The 23349-nt window shown below is 39.2% G+C and overlaps 1 protein-coding gene across 1 annotated transcript; it reads left to right on the top strand.

The window, feature by feature from the left end:
• The first annotated feature begins 18793 nt into the window (after nucleotides 1-18793).
• On the top strand, nucleotides 18794-19486 carry LOC149393726 (uncharacterized). Its single transcript, XM_089618130.1, has one exon. It carries the CDS (start codon nucleotides 18794-18796, stop codon nucleotides 19484-19486), a length of 693 nt encoding a protein of 230 aa, XP_089474256.1.
• The last annotated feature ends 3863 nt before the right edge of the window (nucleotides 19487-23349 follow it).

Here is a 23349-nt window from a genome sequence, read left to right as displayed (position 1 = left end):
GTTGCAACTTTCCAAAAGCTTCTCAAAGTTCAAGCTTCATGAAAGGTTAGTAAACTTCTATGCTCATATTGGTTTTAATTACATGTACTTGCTCTTTGTCTAGGTTAGTAAAAACCGTTTTTACTTGTAAAAGAAATTTTTTAAAATTCCGCCGCTTACCGAAGCGTTAATTATTTTCTTAAACCCTAGATCGATTCCAACAAGACTCTCCTGAGATGCTGAAGAGCAGAATTGAATCACTCCTGGGTGAGAAATCGGATCTACTTGAGGTCATTGGGAGCTTGAAAAAGCAAATCTCTAAACTGACTTCTGACCTGGGAAATATGACCAAGTCTGTTCAGATGTTAAACTCAGGAACCTCTAACCTGAATGAAATTCTGAAGATTGGCCAGCCCTCTTCTAGTCACAGGGGTTTGGGGTATCACTCTAGCTCACCCTCCTCTCATAAACCAATTTTTGTACCCTCTTCCCAAGTTCCCTTTTTCAATGTGCGAAAGGTGTCTCCAACATCTCTAAAGACTTCAAATCATGGGATACCAAAGTCAGTTCCTAAACCTAACTGGAGATGTCACTTTTGTGGAAAATGGGGACATATTCGCCCATTATGCTATTCACTCTATGACAGATTCCTTGAATGGAAAAACACTAGTCAGAATGTCCTCTTTGGCCAGAGCCGATTTCCTAAGTTGAAGGTGGACTTGAGGGAACGACCTGAGAAGCAGCTCTTTCAACATCCAGCCCATCAAGTGTGGAGGATCAAGCAAGATCATAGAGCTCTTGTTGCCTACACCTCTCTCAAGACCAGTGCCAGAGAGGACTGGTATTTTGACAGTAGGTGTTCAAGACACATGACAGGAGATGGCTCGTTTCTCAACAACATAACAAGCTGCTCTAAGGGACATGTCACCTTTGCAGGAGGCTCTACAGGTACTGTGGTTGGAAAAGGGAAACTGAATGTTTCTGGTCTTCCAATCCTTGACAATATCCTCCTTATTGACGGCGTCAAAGCCAATCTGATCAGTATTAGTCAGTTATGCGATCAAGAATTGACTATCACGTTCACAAAGAACGACTGCTCTATCACGCACGAGGATAACTCTATATACATGAAGGGACTGAGATCCGCTGACAACTGCTACTTATGGACTGCTCCTTCAACTCCTCCATCTACGTGTCTTGCTAGCATAACAGATATAACTGATCTTTGGCACAAAAGACTCAGGCACTTGAATTTGAGGAGTCTGGGGATCCTTGTATCCAAAGAGGCTGTTCGAGGCCTGGCCAAGCTTAAGATCAAAGAAGAACGAGTGTGTGGGCAATGCCAAGTTGGAAAACAGGTTCATGCCTCATAAGAAAGTTAACTTTCTCACTACCTCCCGTGTTTTGGAACTTCTTCACACGGACCTCATGGGTCCTATGCAAGTGGAAAGTCTTGGTGGGAGAAGATATATCTTGGTAGTTGTCGATGACTACTCCAGGTACACCTGGGTTGAGTTTCTCTGAGAAAAATCTGATGCTTTTGACGCGTTCCATACTCTAAGTTTGAGGCTGCAGCGAGAGAAAGAGAACTTTTCCGGAAAAATTGTAAAGATTCTCAGTGACCAAGGCAAAGAATTTGAGAACTGCAAATTTTTGGAGTTCTGCAACTCCCAGGGAATCATGCGTGAGTTCTCAGCCCCAATCACCCTCAGCAGAATGGCATTGTGGAAAGGAATAACAGAACTATTCAAGAAATGGCCCGTGTTATGCTTCATGCAAAGTCCCTTGCCTATCGCTTTTGGGCTGAATCCATCAACACGGCTTGCCATATTCACAATCAGGTGTCTATTCGTCTCGGCATGTCCTGCACTATCTATGAAATTTGGAGGGGGAGGAATCCCAATGTTAAGTATTTTCATATCTTTGGTAGTACATGTTTTGTCCTCGCTGACAGGGAACCTAAGAAGAAGCTGGATGCCAAAAGTGACGAAGCCATCTTTCTAGGATATACTTCAAGTGGGGTTGCATTCAGAGTCTTCAACAAGCGGACTCACTGTGTTATGGAATCAAGAAATGTGGTGGTGGATGATGAAGATCGGGTTACTGAGGACGATGAAGTCCGTAACTCTCCTGATATTAGTATCCCAGAGGATGTCTCAGACACTGATGATGCTTCTGCTGTCTCAGAAGAAAGGACTACATCTGACTCTATGATGAAGAAAGTCTCAAGAAGAGTTAAGAAGAATCATCCTGCAGAAGCCATCATAGGCATGGAATTTGATGAAACATTTGCCCATGTGGCAAGACATGAAGCCATTTGTCTTCTTCTTAGGATCTCTTGCCTCAAAAATTTCAAACTGTTTCAGATGGACGTAAAGAATGCGTTCTTGAATGGTTTTCTCAATGAAGAGGTCTATTTCGAGGAGCCGAAGGGATTCGTGGATCCTAAGTTTCCAGATCATGTCTACAAACTTCATAAAGCCCTGTATGGATTGAAACAAGCCCCTCGTGCTTGGTATTAGCATCTGGCAGAATACCTCACTCAAAAGGGGATGTCAGGGGTGTAAAGGATCAAACTCTATTCATCAAACGATCTGGTTCAGATATGATGTTTGCTCAGATCTATGTGGACGACATAGTCTTTGGAGGGATGTCCCAGATCATGGTGGACAACTTTGTGGATCAAATGCAGTATGAGTTTGAGATGAGCATGGTTGGAGAGTTATCAGATTTTCTGGGATTTCAGATCAAGCAATTTGAAGAAGGCATCTTCTTATCCCAGAGCAAGTATGCCAAGGAACTTGTAAAGAAATTTGGTCTAGAGTCTGGGAAACCAAAGAGGACCCCTGAATCTGCCACAGTCAAACTCACCAAAGAAGATGGAGCTGAGCCTGTCGACACCAAACTGTACAGAAGCATGATCGGGAGCCTTCTCTACTTTACACCTAGCAGACCATATATTTGTTGTCAATGGTGCCCACAAGAAGAGTAGTAGTGTCTATTTATGTACATTTGATGTCATATAGTCTTACGAAGACTCTTGCTTGTAATTGCTTATTCATTAATAATAAAGTTGAAACGTTCATTCATTCTTTCTTTGTTTGAAGCTTTATGATAAAACCTTAGTCTTTTAGTCCATAAACAAACTTAACAACTTACGAAGAGACAAATGTAGATTTGCATGAACAAACTCTACGTAGTTTGCTTAAAACGATATATTCGCAAACTTAGGGTCAAAGGACTATTGACCTCAGTATGATTGTTAGAAGAATCTATGATGTCTGGTTATGAGGCATTGAGAGTTGGGGACTCTATAGTTCTTCTAGGTATCTTCCGAAGGTACTGAATTGACCAGTGCACTTCTAGAGACAAGATAAGAACAAACCATTTAACCTCTTATGTCTCGAAGTCACTATGTATGAATTGCATCATGCTTACCTTAATCCTGAAATGAGACATGCCATTTCACACCTTAGTATTCTCATTTGAGAAAGTCAAAGTTCGGACTCACTATGTGATTCCGAACAAGGCCTATTGGTGAAGTACTAAGTTGTGAGTCTGCCATGAGTAACTTTGTGAAGTTCTCATAGATATGGAATTCATGTACAAGATTGCTGAAATGCAATGTATGTCACCTCATGCTTTGTTCCTTGGAGTGTGAATAAATGAACTGGCCAGTGTCCAAATTGAGTCCTGACTCTTTCGGATGAAACAATGTGACTTGTTAGCTCCTCGTCAATACATTGTTTCTAACTTATTCACAAGCGACAAAGGAGTTGAGGAAATAACAGCTAGAAGGGTAAAATGGTAATTTAGTAAATCCCGACTAGCTGATGACATTCATGAAGGGTAAACATAGATAATATTCAGTGGATCCGCTCATCATAATTAGGTAGAATTCTTGAGTAGAAAATAAATTCATTTGAACCGAGAGATTTTCAGTGTCAGCTCTTTAGTGGAGTCAGTTGGCATTAAGCTAAACTTGGAAAAGGTTTGTGAACTTTTGAGTCCAAGTGTTTAGCTCAAGCTTTGTTCATTTGGGTCCATGAGGTCACTGTCACGAATCACATCGATAGGAATTGTTAAACTGGAAGCTAAGTCAAAACAAGAACGAAAAATTGTCGAAAGGGTGAAATGGATGTCAATAAATTTTGACAAGTTCATTTGATGACTTAATGTCACTCGGCCATAATATGATTAATTGGGCCTTGTGAATTAATTTCATTTCATAAGAATTTTATTGAAAATTCTTAATGGGCCTTTCTCATGTTGTCATGAACAAATGAAGAAGCTTCTAGAAGCTCCTTCTAGAGAGACTTCGGCGCCTACCCTAATAGAGAAATAGGAGAGTTTATTTTGTGCATAAATGTATTTAAATACTTGCCAAAAGAAAAAGAGGAAACAAATTTCCTCCAAGAGGAAAGTGGGAATCGGCCAAGTGAGAGACAAGGCAAGGCCTTGAACAAAATAGGAAACAAATCAAGGCTTCTAGAAGCCTTGAGTTGGCCGAGTGTCTCAAAGGGAAAAAAGAGGAAATTGCTCATGAATATGTGATATTCTATAGAAGAGGAAACTACCTTATTGAAGGTGAGACCTCTCCTATAAATAGGAGCCTCATTTCCTCACATTTGATTCATCCTAAGTTTAAGAGATTGAGAGACTCTCTCTCTAGAACTTGGCCGAAAATCCTCTCTCTCTCTCTCTAGTTTATTTTCGATTTTTTCTTGTCTTGGCACCTAGGTCCTCACTCGACCTAGTGTTTAGCTCTGCGACTTCGAGACTTGTTCTTAAGTCGTAGTGTTTAAAAGTGCCCACTCACTGATTCCTTCTTTTCGAGTGATTTAGTGATAGAAACTTTCGTGGTTGCTCGAGGTGCCGAGGAAAGAAAGAGAGACGTGCTGCGAGGGGAGACGAGCGTTGCAAACTTTCCACAAGCTTCTTCAAAGTTCAAGCTTCAAGAAAGGTTAGTAAACTTCTAGCTCATATTGGTTTTTAATTGTTGTCGGTCGTTTTCGGAAAACCCGAGACGCCAAGAAGGCACGTCGCTCAAAGGGCCGATGGTCAGGCCGGAGGTCCTGAAGAGCGGCAAGTCTTCAAGCCTTCGCCCAAACTCTTGACTCTTTGAGTCGAGCCTAGCCCCTCGAGTTGAGACTTGAGTCGGCTCCCCGAGTTGAGCTTCGCTCCTTGGGTTGAGCCTTGAGTCAGTCTCCTCGAGTCGAGCTTCGCTCCTCGAGTTGAGCCTTGAGTCAGTCTCCTCGAGTCGAGCTTTGCTCCTCGAGTCGAGTCACTCTCGTCAAATGGAAACCTTCATATTTCATGTGGCAAGAATGGTATTCAAAGGCCCGCAAGAGCCCGACGAGGCGGGCCATGCGCCGCGCGCGCAGCCGCGCCGGCCAACCAAGCACAGCAGCCCGCGCGCCGCGCCAGACAGGCCGCGCGCCGCGCCAAGCAGACCACGCGCCGTGCGATGACACGCCCGCGCCGCACATCCAGCGCCGCGCATCGCGCGCCGCGCCTGGTGACCCGCGCGCCGCGCCCCCTGCGCCGTGCGCCTCCACTTGATGCCACATGCGTTCCTAGTCCCACATGGACGAAAAAGAAGCCTTCTAAGGCCCCCAAACACCTATAAATACCCCCTCCCATTGAGGGGAAAGCCATCCCATTCATTCTCAAGGAACTTGAGACTTCTCTCCGCTTCTCTAGATGCCATCCTTGGCCTGAAGCGGATTCTCCACGATTTCTCGCTCTCGGAGATTCTGAAGCGCTTTCCGGGGACTCCCGAGTGCCGCCTCTCTTGATCGAGCGATTAATCTTGAGCCCACGAGTGCTCTAACGGTTTTCTACTGAAAATCGCCTACGCGTCTAGGCCCCTAGACGCGTCCACCATTTATGACAAGAAATCGTCTACGCGTCCGGCATTTCCAACTAGGAATCGCCTACGCGTCCGGAATCTCCGCCACAACAAGGAACTCTTGACTTAGAGTCTTCCACGTCTCCAAAAGAGAGAAAACACACATTCTCTCTCGCATACGCGATCTCCGAAGTTCTGAGACGTCGTCGAGGACTCCTCCGTGCCTCGTCTCCTTCGTTGAGCACGCCTCTCCACCAAGGCTCCGCGCCTCATACTGCGTCCTACACGCTTGAACTACGTTCTGACCTGATCCCACACACGGGTACGTAGGCAGCCGACAACCAAGGCACGGTCACTCCTCCTCCTCACCCCCTACCTCTCCCGAGAGGCGGGTTGATCAGAGAAAACCCTAGCTCGAGACTATCGAGTTCACACTCTTGGCCCGGGTGCGATCACTTGGTCCGGCCTTGGATCGAACCGCCCGAGGTTTTCAATAGTTGTTCATTTTCGTGCGACAACATTAATTACATGTACTTGCACTTGTCTAGGTTAGTAAAAACTGTTTTACTTGTAAAAGAAAATTTTTAAAATTCCGCCGCTTACCGAAGCGTTAATTATTTTCTCAAACCCTAGATCGATTCCAACAATATTTCCTATTCAGTAGGTGTGTGCGCTAGATTTCAGGCTCAACCCACCACATCACATCTGACCTGTGTCAAAAGGATCATCAAATACATCCATGGCACCACTTACCACTGACTATGGTATTCTCTACTCTTTTCACACCAACTCTTGTCTGATTGGGTATTCTAATGCAGACTAGGGAGGTACATCCGATGATAGAAAAAGCACCTCAGGAGGTTGCTTCTTTCTTAGGAATAACCTAATCTCCTGGTTTAGCAAGAAGCAGAACTGTGTGTCTCTCTCTCTCTCTTTCAACTGTTGAGGCTGAGTATATAGCAGCTGGTGTATCATGGACGGAGCTGGTCTATCTAAAATCTATGATGGAAGAGTATGATGTCCCTCAGGAGGTTGTAACCTTGTAATGTGACAACACTAGTGCTATCAACATTGCCAAGAATCCTGTGCAACACAGCAAGACCAAACACATAGAGATCAGGAACCACTACATCCGAGACTTGGTAAATTATAAAATTCTATCTCTGGAACATGTAAGCACAGAGAATCAACTTGCTGACATCTTCACCAAGGCCCTGGATATGATAAAATTTGAGAAGCTGTGTTCTGCCTTGGGAGTTTGTATTACTGACTTATAGCAGTTAATGGATCGATCAAGACATGTTTGGGCTTTTGTTTTGGTTAATAAAAGGCCCACTTGGGGAGGTCCTTTGCTGGTTGATCAAAACACTGCGTTCAGGCAGTTAAGTGCGAAGCTCGCTATGACGGTTTATTTCCTGAGAAAAGTTGTGAATATCTCAACTGTCACTATTAATCCCTCTGAGCATTTTGGTGTCAGTAGTTTCATTTCAAATTTTCTTCCTTTCCTCTGCTATCGCTCCTTTCAGCATAGTAGTTTGAGTGAATTCGCAAAAATGGTGCGCACCAGAATAGGAAAGGATTCTATAAAAAGGGTTACCCGAGATAGTACTGGGAAGAAACAAGTGTCTGGGTTAAAGAAGATCATCGCTGAGGTCAATCTCCATGGAGTGAAAATCATAAAGGGAAGGTCGAGCGGGGTCAATGGTTCGGCCCGAGACCCTTCCCCAACGACTAAACCACTAAATCTTTGAGAAATCCTATCTCCCATTCCCCAGGTAAAAGCTATTGTTCTCCCTCACTCTTTCACTCTTCCTAGGGATGCCCCTCGAGACATGCAACATGATATCGCCTCTGGGTCTGGAGGTGCTGAGAAAGAAACTGTCTTGTCTGCGGCTGACGCTGTTGTCAATGGTGCCTACAAAAAGAGTAGCAGTCTTTACTTATGTACATCTGATGTAATAAAGTCTCACGAAGACTCTTGCTTGTAACTGCTGAATAATTAATAAAAGTTGAAACATTTATTCATTCTTCTTTGTCTGTTTGAAGCTTTATGATAAACTATAGTCTTTAGTCATTAAACAAACCTAACAACAAATGAAGAGTCAAATATAGATTTGCATGAACAAACTCTTCATGGTTTGCTTAAAACAGTATATTCGCAATCTAAGGGTCAAATGGCTATTGATCCCAGTATGATTGTTAGGAGAATCTATGATGTTTGGTTATGGGACATTGAGAGTTGGAGACTCTATAGTTCTTCTAGGTATCTTCTGAAGGTACTGAATTGACCAGTGCACTTCTAGAGACAGAATAAGAACAAACCATTTAACCTCTTATGTCTCGAAGTCACTATGTATGAATTGCATCATACTTACCTCAATCCTGAAATGAGACCTGTCATTTCATAGCTTACGTATTCTCATTTGAGAACGTCAGAGTTCAGACTCACTATGTGATTCTGAACAGGACCTATTAGTGAAGTCCTAAGTTATGAAGATGTCATGAGTAACTTTGTGAAGATCTCATAGATATGGAATTCATGTACAAGATTGCTGAAATGCAATGTATATCACCTCATGCTTTGCTCCTTGGAATGTGGATAAATGAACTGGCCAGTGTCCAAATTGAGTCATGACTTTTTTGGATGAATCAATGTGACTTGTTAACTCATCGTCAATACATTGTTTCTAACTTATTCACAAGCGATAAAAGATTTGAGGAAATAACATCTAGAAGGGTAAAATTGTAATTTTGTAAATCCCATCTAGCTGATGATATTCATGAAGGGTAAACATAGATAATATTCAGTTGATCAACTCATCACAATTAAGTTGAATCCTTGAGTAGAAAATAAATTCATTTGAACCGAGAGATTCTCAGTGTCAACTCTTTAGTGAAGTCAGTTGACATTAAGCTAAACTTGGAAAAGGTTTGTGAACTTTTGAGTCCAGGTATGTTAGCTCAAGCTTTGTTCATTTGGATCCATGAGGTCACTGTCACAAGTCATTTCGAGTAGGATTAGTTAACTAGAAGCTAATCAAAACAAGAATTAGACAAGTTTTACGAAAATTGTCTAAAGGGTATTTTTGTCTTTTTGGACATAGGATGAAATGAATGTCAATAAATAAGTTTTTTGACATTGTCATATGATGATAAATGAACGATGTCACACGTCCATGTTAAGAATATTGGGCCTTGAGGATTAATTTCATTTCATGGAATTTTACTTGAAAATTCTTAGTGGGCTTTTCTTATGTTGTCATGAACAAATGAAGAAACATCTAGAAGCTCCTTGCCGCTTGCACGTCAAACCCAAGGAAAGAGAGTTTAATTTTGTGCATTGATGTATGAAGATACTTGCCAAAAAGAAAAGAGGAAACAAATTTCCTCTAGAAGGAAATCAAAGGGGGCGGCCAAGGAGGGAGCAAACAAAAGAGGAAACAAATCCAAGGCCTTCTAGAAGATGCCTTGGACGTGTGGAATGAGGAAGGAGAGCAAATATTTGCTCATGAATATGTGATATTCTATGGAAAAGAGGAAACTACATTTTCAATGTAATCTTTTTCCTATAAATAGAGCCATTATTCTCATTGTTTCTCATCCCAAAATTTTAGAGATTGAGAGCTTCTCTCTCTAGGATTGCCGCCCCTCTCTCTCTCTCTCACTCATTTCGTTTTTGTTTTGGCACCTAGGTCCACATTTGACGTTTTGTTTTAGCTGTTCGACTCTAAGACTTGTTCGTGAGTCATCATGTTTAAAAGTGCCCACGCACTAAATCCTTCTTAGCTCGAGTGATTCATGTGATAGAAACTTTCGTGGTTACTCGAATTCTCGAAGAACGAAGAAAGGCGAGCTACGTGGGGAGACGAGCGATTCAACCTCCACAAGCTTCTTAACGATCAAGCTATGTAAAGGTTAGTAAATGAGTAAATGATCTTAGATAGTTTTAATTTTAAAATAACATGTGCTTGCTCTTTGTCTAGGTCAGTAAAAATCGTTTTTACTTGATTTAAGAAATTTTTAAATTCCGCCGCTTGAAGAAACGTTAAACTTTTCTTAATCCTAGATCTATTCCAATAGACGCTATGTTGAATCTTGGAAAATCTGACAAGGTTAATGTCAGAAACACCTCTTCAGACAACCCTAGATAATTCCAGGATGACAAAGAGTTCGACAATCCTACTTTGGCAGAGATGACCAGGGAACTGAAGGGCGGCGTCCCTGATGAGGCTGAAGAAACTTTGGGTGCCATGTCGTGGATCACTCCAGAGGAATTTGAGAGAGTCATGAACACTGGTCTCCCTCCTGAGCGCGAAAAAACTTCGGATCATGTGCCTCCCAAAAAGGGGAAAGAAAAACTATTGATGAAGAAGGGCAAAAAGCAGATGAAGTCTAAGGAAAGGAAGAAGGAACCTGAGCCGGTGATAAACAATAGAGCCCCTAACGAAGACGGCCAAGAGGAGGACGTGGCTGATCATGTCACAAATGTCTTTGAAGAATAAGAGATTGAAGAAGAGATGCCCTCTGGAAAGAAGAAGAAGAAGTCAAGGCATGAAGTCCCAGATGTCCCCATCAATGGGATATCCTTTCACACTATTCAGAATGCCAGTCGATGGAAGTATGTCATCCTTCGCAGCATTGGCCCGGAGCATGTACTGTCTGATGAGGCCTTTACTTGCACGGATATTGTTTATCTCCTCCAGGGCGTAGGGCTACTCTCCTCAGTGACCTCTGTGGGCTCTTACCATGCTCAACTCGTGAGAGAGTTTATTGTGAACTTGCCTGGTCAAATTGATGATTCCAGTTCTCCTAACTTTCAGAAGGTGTTCGTCTGAAACAAGTGCATCGAGTTCTCTCCTAAAGTGATTCATGATTTTCTAGGGTCTCATGCTTAGGCTGTTGAAGATCAAATGCCTACCAGAATTGAGTTAATCAAAGAACTTTATGGTAGCAAGGATAAAAAAGGGTGGCCTGAGACCGGTTTGTATAGAGCGTCCCTTCTCAGTTCCAAGTACTCCATTCTTCATAAGATTGGGGTAAAAAACTAGCTCCCTTCTGCTCACTCTACATGAGTTTCTCTTGCCCTTGCCCAGTTTCTTAACATAATCGGCACTGGAAAGTCTTTGGACTTCGGGAAGTTCTTCTATTCCCAGATTATCAAGCATGTAGGGTGTGAGGCCATCAAGCTTCCTTTGCCTATCCTGCCATGATCACGGGTATACTTCTTCGTCAGCATGCTGATCTGCTTTCCCCGGACGAACTGAAGGCTTGTAGCTCTACCCCCGGGAAAATAGCCTTTAACTACAAGCTGTTTCAGAAGCATCATGTAGCTGACATATAGAAGCCGCCCCTTTCCAACCTCCATCATGCCAAGTTTTTCTCCACTGACGCTCCGGTTGTTCCTCCCATGTCTGCTAACATCCGGAAACTGCTCTCTCTCTCTGTGATGGACGAGATCAAGCATCTGGAGATGGTGATTGAACCTTCTAAGGAACGCAAGAAGGAGTTAGAGGAGGCTTTCGCCAAAATGCTTTCTGGTGCATCCTCTTCAAGTTCTCGCTGATTTTTTTTGTTTGTTTGTTCTCTGCTATGTTTTTTAATCTCTTCTCCTTCTTTCTCTTGAACTGCTGGTCTGTAATATTTTTTTTGTGTGTTTTTCCCACTTTGCCTTTGTTTGGCAAAAAGGGGGAATACATTTGATATACTCTGCTACTGTGACTCTTTGTTAGTTTGCTATAATTTCTGCATATCTGTTGTGTCATTGCACATAACATCCTTCGTCCTTTTTTTCCTGGACTCGACATGGCGTTTCCTGATAGCTTTTTATCTTTCCGTGTCCTGATGTGTGACATCTGTCCTGGTGTCCAATTTCAGGACATTCTCCTTGGTTGTCTCTTATAAACGGAGAATGTTTTACCCTAGGTAGGGTTACACACTTTACACGCCGAAATAGTTCTTTCAAGAAAAGTGTGGGTTCTTCGTGTAGGGTTTTTTATTGTCATCGGTGAAGACGAATCTTGCCTTTTATTGTTATTGTTGTTGTAGTGGATGTTATTGTTATGAAGTGAAACACTGGCAGCGTGTGAGTGTGAAAAGTGAGGGGAGCTCAAATCTAGGGGGAGTCTAGGTTAGTAACTTCATAGAAATAGTTTGGAGTTAGGAATAGTGGAAGGTGATCATCCATTGTATTCCCGTGTTTACTCATTCTATTATCTAGTGCAAGTACTCTTTGGATTCAAATCCCCCAGAGTAGACAGTTGAGGCCGAACTGGGTTACCACTCTTGGTGTTCTTACTTGTGTTTGTTGTTTATGATCTGGTGTTCTTTTGATTGTCCCTAACAACATCTAACTAGACAAATTAAACAGTAAATCTGGACTTTCAGCCTTGGAGGGTGGAATTTTTTAAATTGATATTTACAAAATCGTAAACAAATAAGTCTTTACGCGTTCCCGCTCCCACTCCCCCTCACATTATATTTTGGATATTACGGGCGGTATACACAGTGACGATGATATAATCCTTTTAAATATTTATTCAAAGATTTAAACAAGTATTTACGTTAATTTATAATATTTACTTCAATTTAGTTGTCATGATCATGACATGTGGTGTTGGTGCTAGTTCGTTTGTGGATGCCTCACAATACAGCGAAAGTGGATAGATATAATGACTCACATCACGGAGACACGAATACCTCACAATACGTACCACCATTGGATTAACACTACAACCGTCTCCATCTTGTATTTTTATATGAGATATGTAGACGACCAACAAAGAGGTATTGATGATGCCATGTCAATCTTGTTAATTAATGACATTGATCAATTGTCCTAATTTTTGTGATCGTTTTCAATTACTCACTAGAGTTTGGAAACTTTGCACACTTTAAAAGAAAAAAGGCTTCTTACGTTTGACCTATCCTTACCTATTTACTTGGCTACGAGCAAGACATATGAAGTAAATTACACTAGCCTTAACACTAGACTTATTTTGTTTTCGAATATCTATTTTTTTTTTAATTTGAATTTGACATTTCGATGAACTTAAAAACTTTTGGCAAATTTTTTTTAAAAATAAAATAAACAATAAAAAAAATAAGTTTTGGCAGGTTCTATTTTTTGCAAGCAAGTGAAGCCCCGAAAATTGTTTCGAGTCTAACCTGGCTCGCAAACCCTATTTACAGATCTGTTAAATCGACTGTGATGAGAGACCTTGAGATGAACATTGTAGAGGTGGAGTTAAGCCCCCTAACTAAGTGGGTCTTGTTGGGCCAGTGAAATAGTCATCGGTCCCTTTCGAAGAAGATCATGCGTGCTCATTTTAGGCCAAGGGTAAAACCTCACTTGGACTTAGGTAGGCCCGCCAACAAAAGGAGAATAACAAGTCAAAGTTAGCCCAAAAACTCGGTCAAATCCAGAAACGTGATCACAACTAGGAGAAGAGAGGATTATGTGTGGAGTGAATAGAAGAATGGACGCAATAACGGTTATGGACACATCGTGATCCCTGTCTTTTAGAATCTAGAATTTTAAATCTTTTTATTCTCTATAAATAGCATGTATCAAGAGGAATTTGGACATGATTTTCATTCACATACAATAAACATTATAATCTCCATATTCGTTATTCTACTCGCATATTATTTCTTCTCAATTTATTATTCTCGCGCTTTATTCTAGGTTTTGTCTTCAGTTCTTGAATCTAAGCATCGTTGTCTTGAATTCGAGGCCCATCAATCATAATAAATTGATCCTTTATTCCTAAATTTCGTGACTATTTTTATTTTAGTTTTCTGACTTCAACAAACATCATCAAGCATATCAATGCATCGTTCAGAGAATAGCTCTTTGCCCAAAATTACTTCCAGCTAAAAAAATGAAATAAATATCTCTTTCAAGTCCAGAGAATGAAACCGGTGAAGATACTGATGAAGCGACACAATAGATCGCTACTGAGAGAACGAGAGCGGTGGAGGTCTATTCTAGCCATGATGGGGGTCTAGGTGCGGAAGCTTGGAGAAAGTATAAGAATCCGCTTGTAATGAAATATAAGAATCCCCTTGTAAAATATCCGCTTCTAATGTTAGAAGCCAAAAAATTCTCTTGTAATGGAAAAAAAGATCATTACAAACGCTAAGTTACAAACAGATTTTTTTGGTTCAAAATCCTCTTGTATTGACACATTGCAAGCAGATTTGGAGTCTTTACAAGTGAAAAATCCACTTGTAAGATACCATTTTCTCTAGTGAGTCTCAGCAAAGGTTGGTTGTAGCATGGAGAGAGAGAGAGAGAGAGAGAGAGAGAGAGAGAGAGAGAGAGAGAGAGAGAGAGAGAGACTTATAATAGGCGTATAATGTTATGAAAAGTAGTGATCTTATTTATTTTAGGGTCAAGCGGCTATATAGCCAAATAGAATTTAAGCTTTTGCAAAATAGCCATAGTTTGTCAACTATAAGTAAATTAGCCAAAGTAAGATTAATCTAGACTGGATTAAATTTAATCCCAACGAACTATAAAGATAGAATGTAAGCTTTATGAATGCTGAATTAAAATTAATCGATACATGATTAAAAGTCATAGTACTCTCAATTGGCTATTTTGCTATACCTAATGAAACTATGGTTATTTTGCAAAAGTCATAGTTTGAATTGGTTATTTCATACCATTTTTCCATTATTTTATTTGTTGTATATGTTGATGTTCTTTTTTACTTGGTATTATTCAGTCTTTAGTGTATTGATTTAATGAGGGGTAACTTTACTTTAGATTTTTCCTATATGTATGAAAACTCTTGTTTTCGGTATTTGTTTATTCAAAAATACATTTTATTATCTATTTTTATTGGAATATCCCACATCGATTGTGTAGTTGAGTAATGTGCATCTTATACGTGTGTGACATTCTTCCATTCTTGAGCTAGAATTTGAATGTGAATTAAATTCACGCTTCTAATAATTCTTTGCAGTTTACTTGTGCAATAATATGTTATCCACCGTTAAGAGATATCATTATGTTCCGGTGTAAATTTAGGCTACAGTCAAGGGCGGATGCACTAGAAGAAGAGGGAGGCGCATGTCCCTCTGAATTTTTTAAAATTATAATTTTTATTCTAATTTGATTACTTTTATGTTTTTTATTTAAATTTATATAGTTTTTTTTTTTTAAATTTACCTTTCATGATTTTTTTTTCCACATTTACCCGACTAAAATTCTTAGCTCCCCCCACTGATTGAAATGTGACAGCAGTAAATCATCTGGCTCTCCTACGACCGTAGTTATCATGAGTATTTAAAAAATGTGTCACATGTCAATTTTCACGCAAAACGATCGGGCACTGGTATGTGACTGATTTTGTTTGTCTTGTAGACGTCATTCTTTTTCAATATCATTGTTTTGGATTTCGTATACGAGAATTCTTATCGGAAAATGGGTTGACCAAAGAAGCTGCACCGAAACCGAATGGTAACATTTTTTCAGCGAAAAAGAGGCAAGTTCCACGTGCATGCATGGTTTCTGAGAAATTCTATTCTTTTCATGGAAAAAATTATAAAATTATATAAAATTAGAATAGATAACCGTATTGGTGGGCTCTACTTATGAATGATTTACAAATTATTTTACCAATTACAAAGAGAGGTACAAACGTTATCAAACCACCGACCTTGCACCAAAAAAAAAAAAAAACACTTTTAAAGGGCATGATCATCGACAGCATAAGCATATGACCCGCAATATAATAAAATCATTGCAAGCATATTTCTGGTGATACATAATCCTTAATACGAAATACGATACATCTGTATTTATATATCCACCTAAATATGTGTTATATACCTACATTTCATTTATATAAGAGTATACGATCTTGCTAAATTAAAACTTAATTTTCACAACTCTAAGACTGTTTTTGTTTTTAGTAATTGTTTTTCCGTTATATTGGCTTTAGTCGTATTAATTATGTTGACATACATTACGTCATCTTATCCTTCCATTTTAAAATAAGAAAAATGGTATGAAGTAACCAATTCAAATTATGACTTTTTGCAAAATAGTCATAGTTTCATTAGATATAACAAAATAGTCAATTGAGAGTATAGGTTTTTATTAAATTTAATCATGTCTCGATTAAGTTTAATTCAGCCTTCATAAAACTTACATTATGTTTTTATAATTTGTTGGGATTAAATTTAATCTAACCTAGATTAATCTTATTTGAGGTAGTTTGCTTATAATTGACAAACTATGACTATTTTTCAAAAGTTTAACTTTTATTGGGCTATATAACCGCTGAACCTTTAAAATATTGAATAATTTTATGTAAATTGAGAAACATATTTAATAAATCGCATATCTTAGCTGGATTATCTTGAATAAATATATTTTGAATATTTTATCTGAAAACTAAAGTAATTGATATTCAATGGATCAGTTAAATCGTTTCCAAAGTGCTTGTACTAACAATCTTAATTTATTAAGTTTATATCAAAACGAAAATGATCAATTGACTATCTAATTATACCTTTTTTTTAAGCGGATGTTGTACCGAACGAACCATTATAATATAGGAAAGGGAACAACCATCGAGTTGATCACTCAATGTATGTAGATTTTTGAAACATTATTGCTTGTATATTATGAACAACCATTCCATTTTGCAGTGGAATGTGTGAATCATGATAATCTTGGAAATGAAAGAGAGAACTTTAATTACAAGATCTAAAGCGCAGTCCAGTGTTTTTGGATCCCTGTAAAATCAAATATACATAAGATACGTTTTAGATTCTCACACGTATTTATTTATATTTATTTATTTTGTACTCGTATTCCGCTAGTTGAATACAAAGTTACCAGTCAACTAATACTCATTTTGTTTGTTAAAGCTTGTGATTTACACCTTTGCCCTTTTGTTAGAATTTATAATTGGCAATTTTTTTTTCAAATTTGAAATAAATTTTCGGAACTGTTAAGACAATTTTTTTTTTAAATTTGAATTTTCAATTGGGTTGTTTTAGTGAGTTTTGAAATTTTTATTCAGAAATTTTTATTATATATGTATCCAGAATATATTTACCTATTTAATAACAATCTGTTATTAATTCAAAGAATATTATTTGATATTATTTGTTGACTGCCTTTTGGACGTTCAAATTGAATAGCTGATTCTTTTCGTGTCTAATATTCCCGAATATCTTTTTGAACGTCCATAACATTTTTGAAAAACTTCTTTTCGTCTCAGTTTACAATACACTCATTTCTTTTCGTGTCTGATATTGACGAATTTCTTTTCGTCTCAGTTTACAACACACGTATTTGTCACAATGGAGATGGATCATCCTTTTCACTCATTGATTCAGATTTGTATATTCGGTTATCATCTAAGAGTTTTCATTTAAATTCTTGTCGAACTGATTTAATTATTTTTTTTTTTTTCAGTCAAATTGTTTGAGCGTCATCGCTTTGAATCAAGAAAAGTATCGTTGCCAGATTGTAATCAGGAAGTAAATAATACTGGTTTAGAAATTGTAATATATGATGAGCATGATTTGAAGAACTTTCCTATGAATTTTGACATCAATGTCAATAGTGTTTTTAGACGCAAAGATGTTCTTCAAACTACCATTGGTATAATTGCAGTTTGAAACAATTTTGATTTCGGGGTTTTCAAATCAAGTAAAACACGTTATTGCATTGGTCGCTCGGATCTCGAGTGTTCATAAAAGATTAATCCTTCTATTTGTAAAAATCGGGCGTGTAGGTCATTAGGTCATATGTTAAATAACACCCTTGTTATGGCCAATCCATTGTGCACAAAAACAAGCATGCTTCTTTTGTGCTTGTTAGCAAATGTGTCAAAGATGATTTCAGGGGTCCATTGGCAAATCAAATCACACCTACGGGTGTTGCTGAAATAATGAGGACTTGTTTCAATGTTGAAGTAACATATTACAGAGCATGGAAGGGTCATAAAGATGCGCTGAAGGATCTTCGTGGAGATTTTGAAGAGTCTTATAGTTATTTAACCTAGGTAATCATGTTTTCTTACCTTTTACTTTGTAAATTCTTTTAACATTTTTAGTTTATTTACACAATTAACTGTTATTATTATAACATTTATAATTTATTTACACTTCTTTATTTTTATTTACTGCATATTACTGTAAATAACTATAACATTTACACTATATTTACGCTTATTTAATTATCTTTTACTTATAGGTTTGTATACCGTGACCGACACTGAACCTGATTGGACTTTTAAGTACTTCTTCCTTGCATTTGGTGCTTCTGGTCACGAATTTCAATTCTACAGGCCGGTAATATCCGTAGATGGTACTTTTCTGAAAGGAAAATCTCATGGTACCTTACTATTGGCTATCGCTCAAGATGGGGACAATCATTTTGTTAGATTGCGTGTATTTATGTATATTAGACTAATTCGGCTGATTAGATTAGTTGAGATTAATTAGGAATAGTTATCTGTTCATTTATTTATTTATTTCCAAGTCTTTAGTAGTCAGTTAGATTGTTAGCTATGATTTAGATACCTTGTTAGCTTGTAATCTTCTATAAACGTGATTCAGTAATAAAGAAAAACACACATTCAACTATTTTCGCTCTCATAGTATCAGAGCAGTAAAACACCTATAGGTTCCTGCCAATTCTAAATGGCCGAACCAAGTATAAACAGTACCGGTTCTACCGCAAACACCTATCAATCTGGAGGATCGAGCTCTAACTCGACCACAAACTTTCTCCAAAATCATTCCATCACCTCACATAAAGTCAATGGAGGAAACTACATGGAGTGGTCCCAGTCGGTTAAACTCTTTGTGCAGGGAAGAGGAAAATTCGGCTATCTATCAGGAATGACGACGAAGCCAGATGCTGCTGCAAATCAATCTGGTTATGAGAAGTGGGAGGCTGAAAACTCCATGGTCATGTCATGGTAGGTAAACTCTATGGAGGCTAACCTAGGAAGGACCTATCTGTTTCTTCCAACAGCAAACGCGATCTGGACAGCGGTGAAGAAGACGTATTCAGATCTCGGAAATGCTGGACAACTCTTCGAGATCAAGACTCGGCTGAGAATGGCAAAACAGGGTGACAAGACGGTCACTCAATACTACACTGACCTAAAGATGTTGTGGCAAGAGCTAGACCTCTATTGTAACTATGAGTGGAGCTGCCCTGTCGATAGTATCTATTATCAGAAAACCATCAAGAAGGAGCGAGTCTTCGAGTTTTTAGTTGGGCCGAACCAAGAGCTCGACGAAGTGAGAGGAAGAGTACTCAGCAGAGAGCCATTCCCAAGTACCCGAGAGGTCTTCGCAGAAGTTCGCCGGGAAGAGAGTCGTCGTCAAGTCATGCTCGGATCAAGCATACCCGACGCTACAACCAATCAGGGGGACACCATCACCACCATGATGTCATCGAGGTCTTACTCGAACCAACGCTTCTCAAGGAACAAATCCGACCGGCCCATCTGCGACCACTGCAACAAACATGGCCATGTCAAGGCCAAGTGTTGGAAGCTTCATGGCAAGCCATCCGACTCTCAGTCATCTCAACGGCCATCCCGGGATAATAGAGGTGCGTACCAAGCATCTCAGACTGTCTCCAACGAGCAAGGGACCGAATCTTCACCGGGGTAGAATTTCTTCAACAAAGAAGACTTAGAGCAACTGTACCAGCTATGGACCTCACACAAGTCATCATCACCTTCCTCATCCTCTCTTGCCCATAAAGGTAGTTTCAAAACAGCCCTAAGTATTTCCACAAATAATCCTACTTTATGGATCATAGACACAGGTGCTAGTGACCATATGACCAGATCTTCTTACCTTTTTACCTCATATTTCCCATGTTCTGGCTATGATAAAGTTAAAATTGCCGATGGGTCTCTCTCAGCTATTGCCGGGAAAGGTTCTAACATTCTCAATTCATCCCTCACACTAAACAATGTTTTACATGTCCCTAATCTAACATGTAATCTCTTATCTGTGGACAAACTAGTCACTAAAAGCCAATGCAAACTCACCTTTTTACCTACTGGTTGTACTCTTCAGGACCTGCACTCGGGGAGGATGATTAACAATGTTGAAGCGCACGGGGGACTCTATCACATCGGCTCGGAAGCTAACTCGAGTAAACAAATTCAGAAAACTACATGTTCTAGTTTCTTTTCCTTAAATGATGAAATAATGTTATGGCATTTTCGTTTAGGTCACCCTAGTTTTGGGTATTTAAAACATTTATTTCCAAATTTGTTTCGTAATAAAAATCTCGAGTCTTTGCAGTGTGAAATTTGCGAGTTAGCCAAACATAAAAGAACGTATTTTCCATCTGTTAAATACACTCCTTCAAAACCATTCTCACTAATACATAGTGTTGTGTGGGGACCTTCCCGTATAAAATATTTCAGGAACCCGATGGTTTATTACGTTCATTGATGATCACACATGAAACACTTGGATTTATTTGTTGAAAGAAAAATCAGAGGCAGCTGAGACTTTCAAAAAATTTTACACTATGATTGAAACACAATTTCAAACTCGGATTCAAATCCTAAGGACCGATAATGGCAGGAAATATTTCAATAAAATCTTAGGACCATTTTTAATCGAAAAAGGTATTATTCATCATAGTTCTTGTGTTGATACACCTCAACAAAATGGTATTGCCGAAAGAAAAAATAGACATCTACTTGAGGTTACCCGAGCTTTAATGTTTTCTATGAACGCTCCTAAACGTTTTTGGGGAGATGCTATACTTATGTCTACATATCTAATTAATAGAATGCCTAGCAAAGTATTAAGCTACAATTCCCCCATAAAAGCACTTCAAAATTATTTTTCAAAAAATTAATGCTTTGGTAATTTATCCCGAAAATATTTGGATGCACGGCATTTGTACATATTCATGATCATAAAAGAGGTAAATTAGATCCTAGGACAATTAAATATATGTTTCTAGGTTTTTCTCCAACTGAAAAAGGTTTTAAATGTTTTGATTCTAGCTCGTGTAAACTTTTTATAAGTATGGATGTCACATTTTTTTAAACAAAACCTTTTTCTGATAAAACTTATCTTCAGGGGGAGAATAATAATAATAATGAAGATCAGTTTTGGAAAAAACAAGTGTTACCTGTTTCGGAAAATACTGTTGAATCTGGAAATAAAGAGTCTGTTACTGTTGGTTTGGAAAATAAAGGTACTGTTTCTGAAAATAAAAATAGTGCTACTTCGAAAAATATAAACACTAATTCTGTTTCGAAAAATACTCCATCTAAAGGTGTCCCTAAATTAAATGCAAATAATGATATTTCCTCATTTAATGAATCTGAAACTAGTCGTATGGAGGACCAATCTCCTGAATTCAGTGTTCACTCGAGGCAGCTTACGAGGACAAGTGATTCCCCCGCATTGCCAACATCCGAACCTAGTCAAGGTGACATTCCTTTATCTCATGACTTATCACAAACCCAAAAAAACAGCCCTTAGCGATCTAGATGAACCCGTTGCCACCCCAAAAGGTACTAGAACATGTCCCATTATATCCTCTATCAAACTATGTGTCCTATCAAAATCTATCACCTAGTTTTAGAGCCTTCACCACCATGATAACAAATGATGAGGTTCCTAGCTCGATACACGAAGCTCTAAGTGTTCCGAAGTGGAAGGAGGTTGTCTTGGAGGAGATGAGGGCCCTAAAGAAAAATGACACGTGGGAAATGACCGATCTGCCTAAGGGGAAACGAACAGTGTTCTGCAAGTGGATCTTTACTGTCAAATACAATGCCGAAGGAAAATTGGAAAGATACAAAGCAAGGCTTGTCGCTCGAGGGTTCACCCAAACCTATGGCCTCGACTACGAGGAAACCTTTGCCCCGGTTGCGAAGCTCAATACTGTTTGGGTTTTGATCTCTTTGGATGTGAATCTAGATTGGCCCTTGCTACAATTTGACGTCAAGAATGCTTTCTTGAACGGAGAGCAAGAAGAAGAAGTATACATGCAAGCACCACCCGGCTTCGACAACAACTCACAAGGAAAGGTGTGTAGACTAAAGAAGGCTTTGTACGGCCTTAAACAATCCCCGAGGGCTTGGTTTAGACGATTCTCAAAAGCCATGATAGATCAAAAATACAAGCAAGCACACTCGGACCACACCATGTTCTACAAGCACACGAAGAGAGGTAAAATGGCCATATTAATCGTTTACGTTGATGATATGGTCATGACATGAGACGATGAAGAAGAGCTTGCGAGATTGAAGCACTTCTTGGCGCAACAGTTTGAGATAAAGGACTTAGGAAGCCTCAAATATTTTTTGGGGATGGAAGTAGCAAGATCACCGAGGGGCATCGCTATTTCGCAGCGAAAATACGTACTCGATCTCTTGAACGAGACTGGTCTTCTCGGCTGTAAACCCCCGTCAACTCCAATCGACCCCAATCACCAGCTGAGTAAGAAGGAAGGAGAAGCCCCGGCCAAAAAAGCGAGGTACCAAAAGCTTGTCGGGAAATTGATTTACTTGGCTCACACACGCCCCGACATCGCATTCGCAGTGAGTCTTGTAAGTCAATACATGCACTGCCCTTCTGAAAGTCATCTTGAGGCTGTGTATAGAATATTACACTACCTCAAGGGAAGTCCAGGTAAAGGAATTTTCTTCAAAAAGACCGAAAGCAAGCAGATTGAAGTCTTCACGGATGCGGACTATGGAGGAAATCTAGATGACCGGAGATCCACATCAGCCTACTGTACGTTTGTTTGGGGAAACTTGGTCACTTGGAGAAGCAAAAAGCAACCGGTGGTGGCTCGTAGTAGCGCTGAAGCAGATTTTCGTGCGATGGCACATGGGATACACTACAACATTTACAACATTTACCGACGATTTTTTTTGTCGGTAATAACCCGGAAATCATCGCTAAATGTATTTAGCGACGATTTTAGCGACGATAATAATCATCGCTAATTTTCCGTGCCTAAATATATTTAGCGACGATTTATTCGTCGGTAAATATTTAGCGACGATAAAGTCGTCCCTAAATGTTGTGACGAGAAGTTTTTTTTCATTTTGAAACAGATAATTAGCGACGACTTTATCGTCGCTAATTGGCGCGGGAAAAATTCCCGTGGGAATTAGCGACGACAAAGTCGTCGCTAAAAATTTGTGTGGAATAATAATTAGCGACGATTTTATCGTCGCTAATTATTATTATAATTTTTTTTCGTCGTTAATTATTTATTTATTACGATTTTTTGGTTGTGAAATTCTAAAATGAAAAATCAAATAAAAACTAAATTATATTATCCAAATCAACAACTATATAAAATCCGGTTACGTACGTTTTCGGTTATCGAGAAATATGTAAATAATAAATACACAAAACAACTAATAAACCACTAGTCGCGACGTTTGCTTTGTCGTCCCGCCGCTCGTTTTTCCCCTCCTCGACGAGAAACGCTCTTCTGCTGGCGCTGAAGTTCTGCAAGCTGCGGCGTCGGAGTAGAC

The sequence above is a fragment of the Urtica dioica genome, chromosome 6 (assembly GCF_054948205.1).
Source record: "Urtica dioica subsp. dioica isolate 48M chromosome 6, U.dioica_male_clone48M_v1_H2, whole genome shotgun sequence".
Lineage (NCBI taxonomy): Eukaryota > Viridiplantae > Streptophyta > Magnoliopsida > Rosales > Urticaceae > Urtica > Urtica dioica.
Note: the sequence above shows the minus strand (reverse complement) of the source record. Positions and strands in the feature narration are given on the sequence as shown.